Raw genomic sequence first — 14,577 nt, forward strand, 5'->3', positions numbered from 1 at the left:
GTTTTATGTGTCTGTAGGCCATCTGGATGTCCTCTTTGGAGAAGTGTCTGTTCATGTCTTCTGCCCATTTCTTCACTGGATTATTTGTTTTGTGATTGTGAAGTTTGGTGAGTTCCTTGTACATTTTCGATATTAGCCCTTTTTTAATCAACATATTAAATGAGTATATTAAATGAGTGAGTGAACTTACCTCTTTAATATATATACAATTTTTGTCACCCAACAACACAGATAATTGTGGATTGTATATACTTTATATCTATATTACACAAAGTTATTTATTCTTATAAGAGATCTTTCAGTCATTGGAAATAACAACAACCGCTCAAGTTTCATAGGAATAATTTGTCCTATCATATTTTAATTATGTCTGTATTGTATGTCATAACTACAATGTGTCAGTAATTATGCATATGAAAATCTATCAGTCTAGTTTATAATCAATGAAAATATCAACTTACCTGCTGCTGGCGATTATTTGCTCTCACTGATGCCAAGAGTTCTTCATACTCTTTTATTTGAGTTTCTTTGAATGCCAAATCTGTCTCAAGTCTTATCTTGTCATTTTCCAGAGCCTAGAAGCAAAATTATTTGTTATAATTCAGAACTTGTCAAGAATCACATAATACAAAGACTTGTTTATATTTGAAGCCTTAAATAAGCACTTGTTTCATTAGCGTTTTTTAATAAAACAGAATTCTAAAAAGTCAAGCAAACTATAGGATACAAATGGATGAAACTTATAAACTTGCATTCTAAGATACCTTTTAATGAATAATTATAAGTTCAATGAAGTAGAACCTTCAAATTATTTTAATGTTTTGCTCCAATATACAAAGACTTTTTCTTAACCCCAGCAGGTAGTGAATTTTCAAATTAGAGCCTAAATGTGTTCATCAGAACCCAGAAATGAAATAACTCACTCCAGGTTTTAGGGAGTTATTCCTTGTATGCAAATTATTCTAAATGTATTTAGATAATGGGACCAAGAACACCAACTAAAAAGGTTAAGTTCTTGGAGAAAGAAGTTTTCAAGTATTCAAATAAATTCAAAGTATTCGTTACCATTACAGAAAAAGGGGAACTTCCCATTCAATGGGTTAAATTATTCTAATTTTGCAAGCTACTTCCTGGCTCTGGGTATTAAGTTACCCTAGTGGTAAACTAAATAATAAGTATATACCCATTTTTTTTTTCATTTTGACATTGGGGAGCTCACATTTCCTCTCTCAACCTCAAGTGACTGTTTCAAGAAAATATATCTGGGTGAGCATAATATTGTTGCATTATACTGAATTTTGCAAAGTAAATTAAATGACTTCAATTCTATTTTAGGAAGGTAGGAAATACTAAGATTTTGGTAAGAAAAATCAAAATAAGTGTTACTGTCAAGTCATTTTGAAGATGTTCAAGCTCCTCCCGTATGTTGCTGAATGTGGACAGCACTAGCCGGAGTGATTTATCAGACATACCCCTCATCTGGAGAAAGAAAACAATTGAAGGTATGTATTTAATAGCATTTACAAATAGACAATGTAAGTTAATAGTCCAAGTTTTCTGTTCCCATAAACAAACTTATTTACAGTTTTATTTTTTATACAGCAATATTAGAATAGTGATAAAGGGCATTTTGTCAATAACATGCACAAGTAATCCAATCAACATGCCTGAAGAGATCATAGCTATGTGATTAGAGAGAGGGTCTGTTATTTTTTCCATGATGATTTTATCACAAGACAGAAATCTATCAGCAAATTCTTAAATTAGCTTTTATTATTTACTTAAAGATTAAAAAAAAGATGAGATATTCAAACTTCAAATAATAAAATGCATATCCCTAAGGTGCTGTCAAATGCATGGATTTTTCCTGAGGTGAGAAGAATAAAATATAAACTCAGTTTAACCTTGAAGTATAGAAACATCTCAAATTTTAAAGAGGAGGGAGAAAAACACTTTAACTAGATTAAACTCACTTATTTAAAAGTGGCTTAAAAATTAAGCAATTTCTATTTTGGGTAAGATAGAGTAGAAATAATTTTTCTTATTCCTCCTGCTAAGTATAACTAAAAGCCCTGGACATTACTATATATAAAACAAACAAACAAACAAACAAAAAAGACTTGGAAAGGTGGTTTCTTCTTGCTTCATGTATCATGTTGGAGAAGCTGTAACCCTGAAACACCACTGGAAACAGACAACAAAACTCTTTAGAAAAGCCTGCTTTCTCTAGCCAAAGGACCATGAAAAGAGAAGCCTAGCAAGGCAGATAACTTTTAGATAATAACAAGTTATTTCAATCAAACACCACAGAGAAAAATTTTTAACTTTACTGCCACCCAAAACACCAAAGACCAAGGAGGGAACCTAGATTTTCCCCCTTACTGGGCTCTAAAAGGGTCTACCAACACCACTTACCGATTGGTGTTAGAGAAGGCAGGGGGGAGAGATGGGATGTTCATCCCCACTGGAAAAAATATGAGACCCCCCCCCCCCCAGTACTGTGGTTCAGTTGAGAGTATGAAAGGAGCCTAGGTTTTCACTTTATCCAGTGTTAATAATATGCTGCTCTACCACTCTGCTGGAGTGATGTCAGAGGTTTCTCAATGAAGAGTCAGGACTTTCATCATTGCCAAACAGAAATGAAGCTGTTCACCTTGCAGTGTCAGTAGAACCCAACTGGGGAAGAGTAAGGAGGCACTTCTCTACATCCAAACCAGAGTGAAATCATTGGGGGCTTAGAAGAGAACCACAATGTCTACACTTGCCTAGGAGAAACAAGGAGTACCTCGCCTGATTAGTGTCAACAGAGGCTGAGTGGGAAACATGGACATCCACCCATAGCTGATATTAACAGGTAGTCTCCTATGTCCTCTGTTGTTTCAGTATCAATGGAAGCCTACTAAAACAGAAGATATGAATAAGATTCAGAGTCATAATACCCAAATGTCTAGGTTTTAATTTAAAAAAACCACTAGTCATTCTGAGAACAAGGAAAACTACCTTGATAAGAAAAACAATGAACAGATGTCAATATCAAGAACAGAAATGCTAGAATTGACAAGGATTTTAAAGGTCATCATAAATATACTTCAATACAAATTTACAAACAGATTTAAAACAAAAATAAGTATCAGTAACAAAACAGAAAATCTCAGAAAAGGAATAGAAGATATAAAGAATACCTAAACAAGAATTTTAGAATTGTAAAACTCAATAAATATAAAAACAGAAAAAAAACCCTCAATCAATGGACTAAAAAACAAAATGGAAAGAACATAGCAAAGATACAGTGAACTTAAAGATAGAACAATAAAAAAGTACTTAATCAGATCAGAGAAAAAATATATCGGATAATAATTGAACAGAGCCTCAGAGACCTGTGGGAGAATAGGACATACCTAACATGCAAGCCATAAAAGTCCTAGTAGCAAAGAAGAGAGTGGAGTTGAAAAATTATTTTAGGAAATAATGGTTGTAAACTTCCCCAAATTAGCAAAATCATAAGTATAGGTTCAAGAAGTTGAGCAAATTCCAAATAGGATAAATTCAAAGAAATCCATGCCCAGAAATATCAGTCAAACTTCTTAGAACAAAAGATAAGTTTTAAATCTTTAAAGCAGCAAGAGAAACATTATTAATTGGTAATAACAACTCAAATGACAGCATATTTTAAATCAGATATTTTAATGGACAGAGGGAAATAGCAAACCATTTTTTAAGGGCTGAAAGAAAAGAATTGTCAACTATAAATTCTGTATCTAATATCCTTTAATAATTAAGAGGGGATCACAACATTAGCAGATAGAGAAAACTAATAAAATATTGTCACAAACCAACCTACCCTAAAAATTGGCTGAAGGAAGTTCTCTGAAGATAAAGAAATTGCTAAAGAAGGAATTTGGAACATCAAAAAGGAAGAAATAATATCTTAAATAATAATATGATAAACAGAGTAGTTTGCCTTCTTTTGCATTTTCTAAATTATGTTTGATGATTGAAGCAAAAAATTATAATACTGTCTGATGTGGATCTCAATGTATGGTGAGAAACTATTTAAAACAATTAGGTTATAAATATGGAATGTAAAATAAGAAGAGATAAAGGAAGCAAAATTTTCTCTAATTCACTGATCCTGACAAAATGTTGACACTAATATACTGGGATAAATTATGGATATATAATGTAATTCTTAAAGCAAGCACTAAAAAGCTATAATAAGAGATATACTTAAAATATCAGAGATAAATAAAAATGAAGTTATAAAACATGTACAACTAATCAACAGGAAAGCAAGACAAAAATAATACAGGGAAACAACAACAACAACAAACAGAACAAACAGAAAACAATAAATAAAAATAGCAGACCTAGCCCTAGTGGTTCAATAGTTGCAACATGGTCTAAAGGTATTAATTAAAAGACAGAGATTTACAGAGTTATAAAAAAGCTTGACCCAACTACATGTTTTCTACAAGTAACTAACATCAAATATAATAAACATTTAATAATATATAATGAAAGTAAAAGGCTGGAGAAAAAGTTATACCATGCAAACATTAATCAGAAAAAAGAAGAGCACTGGGGAGGAGCCGAGATGGCAGAGATGAAGGGAGCTCTGTAAACTTCATCTGCCCCATCTACCGCACTGAGAAGGACATTACTCTCATCTGCAAGAGTGGAAGGAGAAAATACAGACTCCAGAAAAAAGATAACCTCAAAGATGCCTGAGTGAGTGAGTGCAAACTGGGGAGATTGGAAAATGGGCCAGCCCGAGAGGGGCAGGGGAGGTGGGAGCCCCAGCCCAGCAGAGGGAAAGTGCATGGAGCCACTGAGGGACAAAAGGAAAAGAAAGAGAAACTGAACATGTTCATAGTACTGTCTCTAGAGAAGAGATAAAGAACGTTTAACCCAGCAGTGAGAGAAAAACTTTCACTCCATATTTAACCACTGGGCAGCGCAAATCCGGTGGCACCAGGAAAAACAGCTCCCACCTCTACAGGATCCCAGCAGGGAGTTGGCGGTGGCTGCGGTGGCAGCAGCTGCTGGGACACGCACTTCAACTCCTACAGCACACATCGCTTCTGGCAGCAGAAGCACAAATCCCTGCTGGCGCCAAGAGAAACTGCTCCCTCCCCCTATGAGATCCAGACTAAAAAGGTGGCCGCCAAAGCGAGTACATCTCATCTGTGATAGTATAAAAGTGCATGGACTAGGATTTTGAAGGGAGGTGAGCCTGGAAAATACAGCTTGGCTCAGCCGGGGCACAAGGAGATCAGACTCATAAGAGTGGCTTGCAGTGCTTAATTCCAGCGGAGTTTGCAGCGCCATCATTCTTCTCTCCGCAACCACCAAGACTGGGCCTCAGAAAGCAGCCCCTGAGACCTACCTACACCAAACCATGCCTATCCGCTAGGTGGAGCTGTTGCTTCTCTTGTACTTTTTTATTATTATCACCTTTTTTAATCTTTTTCAGTTTTGTTTTACTATTTATTTTCCTTTTTCCTTTCTCCCTCTTTTTTTTCTCTTGCCATACAAACATATTCTCCCTTATCTCATCCTTATCTCTCCCCTCGACTGGTTATACACTTTTAGTCTGTCCATTGTCCTTTGTTGTCTCTGCTCCCCTTTATTTTTTCCTTCTCTTCTTTACTTCTCTTTCCTCTCCTTTCCTTTTATTTTCTTCCATTACACCTTTAATTTGTTTGTTTGTTTGATTTGTCTGTGTGTTTGTGTGCTTCCTTGTGTGTATGTCTGTCGGTTTTCCTTTTCAAGGCTACCCCAAGAAACAAGCCAAAGTATGTATGACAGAGAGTCCCAAATATTGCTGAGTAGGGAAATAAAATAATCAAAGGCACAACAAGAGAAACTGAGAGACACCATTAAAAGAACACTTCCTGAAATGACAGGCCCTGGACAGTCAATAAGCCTCTTTTAACAGAGCAATACTAAAAGGTGCACAGTACACAATGAGCTTTTAAAACTGGCAAGAAACAGAAAGCTAGCCAAAATGACAAAACTAAAGAATTCTCCCCTACAGAAACTCCAGGAAGAAGTCACAGCCATAGAAGGGCTCAAAACAGACATAAGCAACATAACTGAACAAGAATTTAGAACAATTTTCATAAAATTTATTGCTGGGCTTGAAAAACACATCAGAGAAGCTACTGATACAATGACTAGGGACTTTGAAAATAGGTGTGATGAGTTAAAAAAGGCTATAAATGAGGTGAATAATAAAATGCAGGCGCCACCTCACAGATTGAAGAGGCAGAGAGAATAGGTGAATTAGAAGACACAGTTATAGCAAAAGCGGAAGCCGTGAAAAAGAGAGAAATTGACCAAGGAGCAGGAAAGGAGAATTCGAGACCTGCGTGATACAATAAAACAGAATAACATCCGTATCATAGGAATTCCTGAAGAGCAAGAAAGAGAGAAAGGTCCTGAAGGGGTACTAGACTAAATTATAATTAAGAATTTCCCCAATCTGGGGAAAGAAATAGACATTCAAATATAAGAGGCACAAAGAAACCCCTTAAGATATAATTTAAATCGACTGTCGGCACGACATATCATAGTGAAACCGGCAAAATATATGGATAAAGAGAGAATGCTGAAAGCAGCTAAGGAAAAAAGGGCCCTAACAAACAAAGGGAAACCTATCAGAGTGGTTACAAAACTATCTAATGAAACTTGGCAGGCCAGGAAGGAAGGGCGGGAAATCTTCAATGTGATGAACAAAACAGTTATGCAGGCAGGAATCCTTTATTCAGCAAGCATGTCATTCAAAATAGAAGGAGAGATAAGGGTGTTCCCAAATACACAAAAATCAAGAGAATTCATCACCACCAAACCAGGCCTACAAGAAATCCTATGAGGGATTCTATGAGGGAAATGTTGCAAAGAATACAAGGTACCAGAGACACCACAGCAAACATTCTACGGGGAACACAATAAATCTGAACCCACATTGTTCAATAATGACATTGAATGTAAAGGGACTGAATGCTCCAACCAAATGACACAGGGTAGCAGAATGGATAAAAAAAAGATCTATCTATTTGCTGTCTACAAGAGATTCATTTTAAACTTGAAGACACCTTCAGATTGAAAGTAAAGGGATGGAGAAATATCCATCATGCCACCAGAAGCCAAAAGAAAGCTGAAGCAGCCATATTTATTTCAGACACACTGGACTTTAAAGTAAAGGCAGTAACAAAAGATGAAGAAGGACATTATATTACCGGGTCTCTCCATTAGGAAGAGCTAACAATTATAAACATTTATGCCCCCAATTTGGTAGAAGCCAAATACATAAAACAATTAATCACAAACAGATACAATCTTATTGATAAGAATGTGTTAATTGCAGAGGAATTTAATACTCCACTGACAACAATCGATAGATCAACAGAGAGAAGATCACTAAAGAAACAATGGACCTGAGCAACACACAGGAACAGACGGAATTCATAGATATTTTTAGAACTCTGTATCCTGAAGTTAGAAAATTCACCTTTTTCTCGAGTGCACATGGCACATTCTCCAAGATTGATCACATACTGGGGCATAAAACAGCCCTCTGTCAATATAAACGAATAGAGATCATACCATGCACACTTTCAGATCACAATGTTATGAAACTTGCAATTAACCACAGTCTGGAAAACCTCCAAAAATGTGGAGGTTGAAAACCACCCTACTAAAGAGTGATTGGGCAAAGCAGGCAATTAAAGAGGAAATATAAAAATCAATGGAAACAAACGAAAACAAAAGTACAACAATCCAAACTCTCTGGGATGCAGTAAGGGAGTCCTAAGAGGAAAGTATGTTATAATCCAGGCCTATTTCAACAAACTAGAAAAAGCGCAAATGCAGAATCTAACAGAGTACCTAATGGACGTAGAAGGAGAGCAGCAAAGGCACCCTAAACCCAACAGGAGAAAAAAATTAATAACAATCAGGGCAGAAATAAACAACATAGAATCCAAAAAAAACAGTTGACCAGGTCAATGAAACCAAGAGTTAGGTCTTTGAAAAAAAAAAACAAAATTAATAAACCTCTAGCCAGGCTCCTTACAAAGAAAAGAGAGAGCAGCCAAATAGACAAAATCATGAATGAAGAAGTATCTCTTACAAACAATCCCTTAGAAATACAAGCAATCATCAGAGATTACTATGAAAAATTTATGCCAACAAACTGGACAACCTAGAAGAAATGGACAAATTTCTAAACATACACGCACTACCAAAATTCAAACGGGAAGAGATAGAAAGCATGAATAGACCGATAACCAGTGAAGAAGTGGAATCTGTTATCAAAAATCTCCCAACAAATAAGAGCCCAGGGCCAGATGGCTTCCCAGGGGAATTCTACCAGACATGTAAAACAGAGATAATACCCATTCTTCTCAAACTATTCCAAAAAATAGAAACAGAAGGAAAACTTCTAAACTCATTCTACAATGCTAGCATCACCTTGATACCCAAACCAGAAACCCAGCAATAAAAGAGAACTACAAACTAATATCCTTAATGAATACAGATGCAAAAATACTCAACAAGATAATAACAAGTTGAATTCAACAGCATATAAAAAAATTATCCATCATGATCAAGTGGATTCATTCCTGGGTTACAGGGCTGATTCAGTATTCACAAATCCATCAATGTGATACATCAAATTAACAAAAGAAAAGAAAAAAAACATATGATCCTGTTGATAGATGCAGAAAAAGCCTTTGAGAAAATACTGCATCCTTTCTTAATAAAAACCCTTGAGAAAGTCAGAATAGAAGGAACTTACTTAAACATTATAAAAGCAATTTATGAAAAGCCCAGAGGTAATGTTATCCTCAATGGGGAAAAACTGAGAGATTTCCCCCTGAAATCAGGGACACAACAGGAATGTCCACTCTCACGACTGTTGTTTAACATAGTGCTTGACGTCATAGCATCTGCAATCAGACAACAAAAGGAAATAAAAAGCATCAGAATCGTCAAGGAAGAAGACAAAATTTCACTTTTCACAGATGATATGATGCTGTACATGGAAAACACAATCGACTCCACCAGAAGCCTTCCAGAACTGATCCATGAATTCAGTAAATTTGCAGGGTACAAAATCAATGTACAGAAATCGGTTGCATTCCTATACACCAATAATGAAGCAATGGAAAGAGAAATCAAGAAATTCATATGGAACAACAAAAGACCCCGAATAGCCAAAGTAATACTGAAGAAGAAAACCAAAACGGGAGGCATCACAATTCCAGACTTTTGCCTCTACTACAAAGCTGTCATCATCAAGACAGTATGGTATTGGCACAAAGCCAGATACATAGACCAATGGAATAGAATAGAGATACCAGAACTGGGCCCACAAATGTACGACCAATTAATTTTTGACAAAGCAGTATCCGATGGAAAAAAGACTGCCTCTTTAGCAGGTGGTGCTATGAGAACTGGACAGCAACATGCAGAAGAATGAAACTAGACCACTTTCTTACACCATACACAAAAATAAAATCAAAATGGCTGAAGGACCCGAATGTGAGACAGGAAACCATCAAAATCCTCGAGGAGAAAGTAGGAAACAGCCTACTTGACCTCAACCACAACACTTCCCTACTTGACACATCCCCAAAGGCAAGGGAAATGAAAGCAAAAATGAACTCTTAGGACCTCATCAAGATAAAAAGCTTCTGCACTGCAAAGGAAACAATCACGAAAACTAATAAGCAACCGACAGAATGGGAAAAGATAGTTGCAAATGACATATGAGATAAAGGGCTAGTATCCAACACCTACAAGGAACTCTACTCCACACCCAAAAAATGAATAATCCAGTGAAGAAATGGGCAGAAGACATGAACAGACACTTCTCCAAAGAGGACATCCAGATGACCAACAGGCACATGAAACAATGTTCAGCATCACTCAGTATCAGATAAAGACAAATCAAAACCACACTGAGATACCTTCTTACTCCAGTCAGAGTGGCTAAAATGAAAAAATCAAGAGACTATAGATGCTGGCGAGGATATGGAGAGACGGGCACCCTCCTACACTGTTGGTGGGAATGTAAACTGGTGCAGCCGTTCTGGTAAACAGTTTGAAGGTTCCTCAAAACACTATCAATAGAACTCCCCTATGACCCCACAATAGCACTGCTTGGGATCTACCCAAGGGTACAGAAATGCTGATGCATAGGATCACATGTACCCCAATGTTCATAGCAGCACTTTCTACAATAGCCAAATCATGGAAAGAGCCTAAATGTCCATCAATTGATGAATGGATCAAGAAGATGTCATATATATACACAATGGAGTACTATATGGCAATGAGAAAGAATGAAATCTGGCCATTTGTAGCTACGTGGATGGACCTTGAGGGTGTCATGCTAAGCGAAATAAGTCAGGCGGAGAAGGACAGGTACTATATGTTTGCACTCATAGGCCTAACAGGAGAAACCTAATGGAGGACCATGGGAAGGGGAAGGGGGAAAGAGAGTTGGGTAGAGAGAGGGATGCAAAACCTGAGAGACTACTGAATAATGAATATGAACTGAGGCTTGAAGGGGGAGGGGAGGTGGGAAGCGTAGGGAAGTGGTGGTAATGGAGGAGGGCATTCGTGGGGAAGAGCACTGGGTGTTATATGGAAACCAATTTGACAATAAGCTATTTTAAAGAATGAAAAGAAGGGTACTATATTGATATTAGATAAAAATGACTTCAGAGCAAGGAAAATTTTGAGGAACAGAGGGACCATTATACAATGATAAAAGGGTCAATTCACCAAGAATACATAGGAAATCCTAAGTGTTTATGCATTAAAAAACAGAGCTGCAAAATGTAAAGAACTTTAAAAACTTATAGAACTGAAAGAAAAAAGACAAGTCTACAGTTATAACTGAAGATTTCTATATGCTTCTCTCAGCACTACTGGTAAGCACTACTTGGTAGAAAATGAGCAAAAATGTATAAGAACTCAACAACCCCATTAATCAACGTATCTAATCCTTTCACATGCCCATGAAACTTACATCAATTTAGACCATATCCTTAACTATAAAATGAAACTTAACCATTTCAAATCAATTGATCTCATATGGAATATATTTTCTGGGCACAGTGGAATTAATCTAAAATAATACGAGAAAGACAACAGGAAAATCTCTAAACATTCTGAAACTAAATAATATACTTCAAAATAATCCACAAGTCAAAGCAGAAGTCTAAAGGTAGCTAAAAAGAACATAGAGCTGACAGAAAATGAATATACATACATACATATATACATATATATATGTAGACACACACACACACACACACACACATATATATGTGTAGAAAACAATTTGTGGGACACAGCTAAAGCCATGTTGAGAGGATATTTATAGCACTTTCTGTTCTTAATTAAGGGAAGCATCCTTGGCTAGCTGTTTGTCACTGTTGATCTCACACTCACTCTTGATCCCATCTCACCTGCAGAATATAGCGAATTTGCTGTTTTGTATACTCTGACAATCCTCTGGGAATCAAGGATTCAATGTCTTCTGACTGTAAGAAAAGAGAGGCTCATATATTTAAGAGATACACATGAATATTGTAATTATAGGGTCTGCAGTTCACAGACTTTTGTGCAGGAGAGTATATTTTTAGGAACATCAAAAAATTATTTCAGGTTTTGAGTGATAGTTGTTACCAATTTCATTTCTAGTCTGATAGTTCCTACTTTTGAAAAATTGATTAAAAGGGTCTGCGTGGCTCAGTCAGTTAAGTATCCTACTCTTCAGTTTCGGCTCAGATGATTATTTCATGGTTTGGTGAGTTCGAGCCCCACACTGGGATTTGTGCTGACAGATTAGAGCCTGCTTGGGATTCTCTATCTCTCTCCCACTATCTCTGCCACTCCCCCACTCACACTGACTCTGTCTCTCAAAATAAATAAACTTAAACAAATTATTTAAAAATTTTTAAAAATTAACAATACTATAGACACTATGGAAATAACTTTGAATTCTACGCATTTTAGGGAAAAGCTTTGTGCAACCAACCATATGTTCCACTTCTACATTTTTTAAAAGAACAATTTAAAAAACCAAAAGATGGTCTCTCAAATCCCATTAAACATTTTCAGTATATATTTCAACAACTAGAAACTTTTTTTGGGTGGTAAATATAACATTTTAGAAGCTTATTTTTTTAATAATAAAAATTGAGGTTTTACATTGAGCTATAATGACTTCTGAAACAGTAAATGTTGCCACAGCAACATTGAGAAGCTTCAACTGATTTTTTTTTAAACTTGAAACAATACAAATTTATTATCTAGTAGTTTTGGAGGTTGGAATCAATGGGGTAAAATTAACATGTTAGTAGGACTGCATTATTTTGGTGGGCTCTAGGGGAGAATCTATTTCATTGCTTTTTGTTTCTACATACTGCCTGAATTCCTTGGCTGGTGGCATCATCAGTCCCACCTCTGCTTCCATTGACAGATTTCCTGACTCTTATCTCCTGCCTCCCTATTTTAAGGACCCTTAGTATTAACGTTGAGCCCGCCCAAATAACCCAGGATAAGCTCCTCACTTTAAGATGCTTAATTTAGTCACATTTGCAAAGTTTCTTTTACCATGTTAAGGAAACATATTAGAAAGTTTCAGGGATTAGGGTGTGGGCATCTTTGGGGGGAGCATTATTCTATCTTCCACATCATCTTATTGCCCTCCTTCTGCAGCTCCTGAGGTCTAAATCCAAGAGAGGGAGATTCTAATAAAGGGTTTCCTCTTCTACCTGCCCAAGACCCTCCTTGGATGACTAACAAAGAATCCACTTCCTCAGAGCACATCTTGCCCTCTTCCTCAGGGGGCAATTTTTCTCTATGGATGCTGCAAGAAAAGTTAATTTGAATACCATCTATTACCTCTGACTTCAGTACCCTCCCCCCCAAACCACAGAAGGATGATATCCCTACAAAAACACAAGAGAGCCAGGGACTGAAGCTAAGCCATCACAACCAGATACTTATCTTGCCAAATCTTATGCCCAGCCCATCAAGCATCATTATTTTCTTTTGTTTCATTCAAATATAATTAACAAATAGTATTATATTAGTTTAAGGCATACAATATAATGATTCAGCAATTCTATGCATTTATCAGTGCTTATCAAAATAAGTGTACACTTAAGCCCCATTATCTATTTTACCCATCCTCCCTCTGACCTCCCCTTTGGTGAGAAGCTTCAACTAATTTTAAGTGAGAATCACTGTAATGAATGCAGTATATCAATACACTGGAAATAAAGAAAAAATGTAACACAAAAAAGGCCCCTGTGCTTTTTCATTACATTGAAATCAGTTGTTTCTCTATTTGATTACTTATTCAATTAAAGGTAATTGTTAGCAAAATGTGCATATATAAAAGAATTAAAAATTGGAAAAATTAAGTTGCTGTCTGTTTCACATGGGTCATAAGGTTTCAAAATACATTAAAACTATATTTACTATTTAGTTAATATAGGTCTTAATTTTCTAAACTAGAGAGCATGTGATCAATTAAATCTTAAATGTTTTGATAAACAAAGACAAATTAAATCATAAATGACATTTGATAAAATATTTTGCATTAATAATTATTACTTTTATGATTATTACTTTTATAGTCATTACAAACAAATTGTTCTATCATTTTAACAGCAAAATAATCATTATATCTTTCACTAATCTATGTTTCTAGTCTAATAAAGGTACCAAACTAAAACAATATTATTAGTGCAAATATCAGAATCTGCTTGGTTATCACCTATATTTGATTTGCAACGATTTTTACACTTACTTCATCTGTAGACTCAAAGTCCTCTTTGCTGCAAGAGTGAAAATAAAACGATAGACAACCTTAAGAAAATGTATATATTGATCATATATAAATGTTAGCGTTCTAATTATTTTACCTTGTTTTTGATATATCATAATAACACCAATTCAATTTACAATTCAAAAAAGAACTTATAAACTAACTAAAACAGCACTTGCAAAAATAAAAACTTTCCTGAAACTAGTTAATCTATTAAAAATGAACAATATCCAAATAACAAACCAAAAAGAATATACAGAATCAGTTTATGGCTAGATGTAAAAGTCCTTGAAGCTTGTAATAAATGCTGCCTGAGCGAATGAATAACAGTAATAGTTTTTCTCTTTCCACCTCCATTTTCTCCTGTATTGTTCATTTTCAGTGCTGAGTCCAACTACTCTCTACAGAGTCTTCAAGTTATTCCCTACCCTTTTCCTGAAAATCAAATCTTGCAAGATAAGACTGAGTAATTCATTAAATCTACACTAGAGTATATATGGCAGTATATATCGTGTGTGTGTGTGTGTGTGTGTGTGTGTGTGTGTATAAGGTACTTGAATGTTTACATAGGGACCGAGCTTTAAGCAACATGACCAAAATTCTAATGGTATGAGAAAACTTCCAACACATCAGAATGAGGGTTTGGGCACCAGGGTTGGAAGACCCTTTATGAAACCATGTTAGGAAGACAAATATCACAAAAGAATTCTTAGTGATTA

General features: G+C 35.7%; 1 protein-coding gene across 1 annotated transcript in view; it reads right to left on the reverse strand.

Annotated features, from left to right (window-relative positions):
• POF1B (POF1B actin binding protein) overlaps positions 1–14,577 on the reverse strand; it is a 99,460-nt gene that overhangs the window by 18,027 nt on the left and 66,856 nt on the right. Inside the window, exons 7-10 of the mRNA XM_029930702.1 lie at positions 13,841–13,868; positions 11,487–11,561; positions 1,387–1,479; positions 462–575 (exon numbers count right to left, since the gene is read on the reverse strand). Coding sequence (XP_029786562.1) covers positions 462–575; positions 1,387–1,479; positions 11,487–11,561; positions 13,841–13,868 — 310 coding nt within the window. The remainder of the gene's footprint in view (positions 1–461; positions 576–1,386; positions 1,480–11,486; positions 11,562–13,840; positions 13,869–14,577) is intronic.

Source organism: Suricata suricatta, chromosome X (genome assembly GCF_006229205.1).
Source record: "Suricata suricatta isolate VVHF042 chromosome X, meerkat_22Aug2017_6uvM2_HiC, whole genome shotgun sequence".
Lineage (NCBI taxonomy): Eukaryota > Metazoa > Chordata > Mammalia > Carnivora > Herpestidae > Suricata > Suricata suricatta.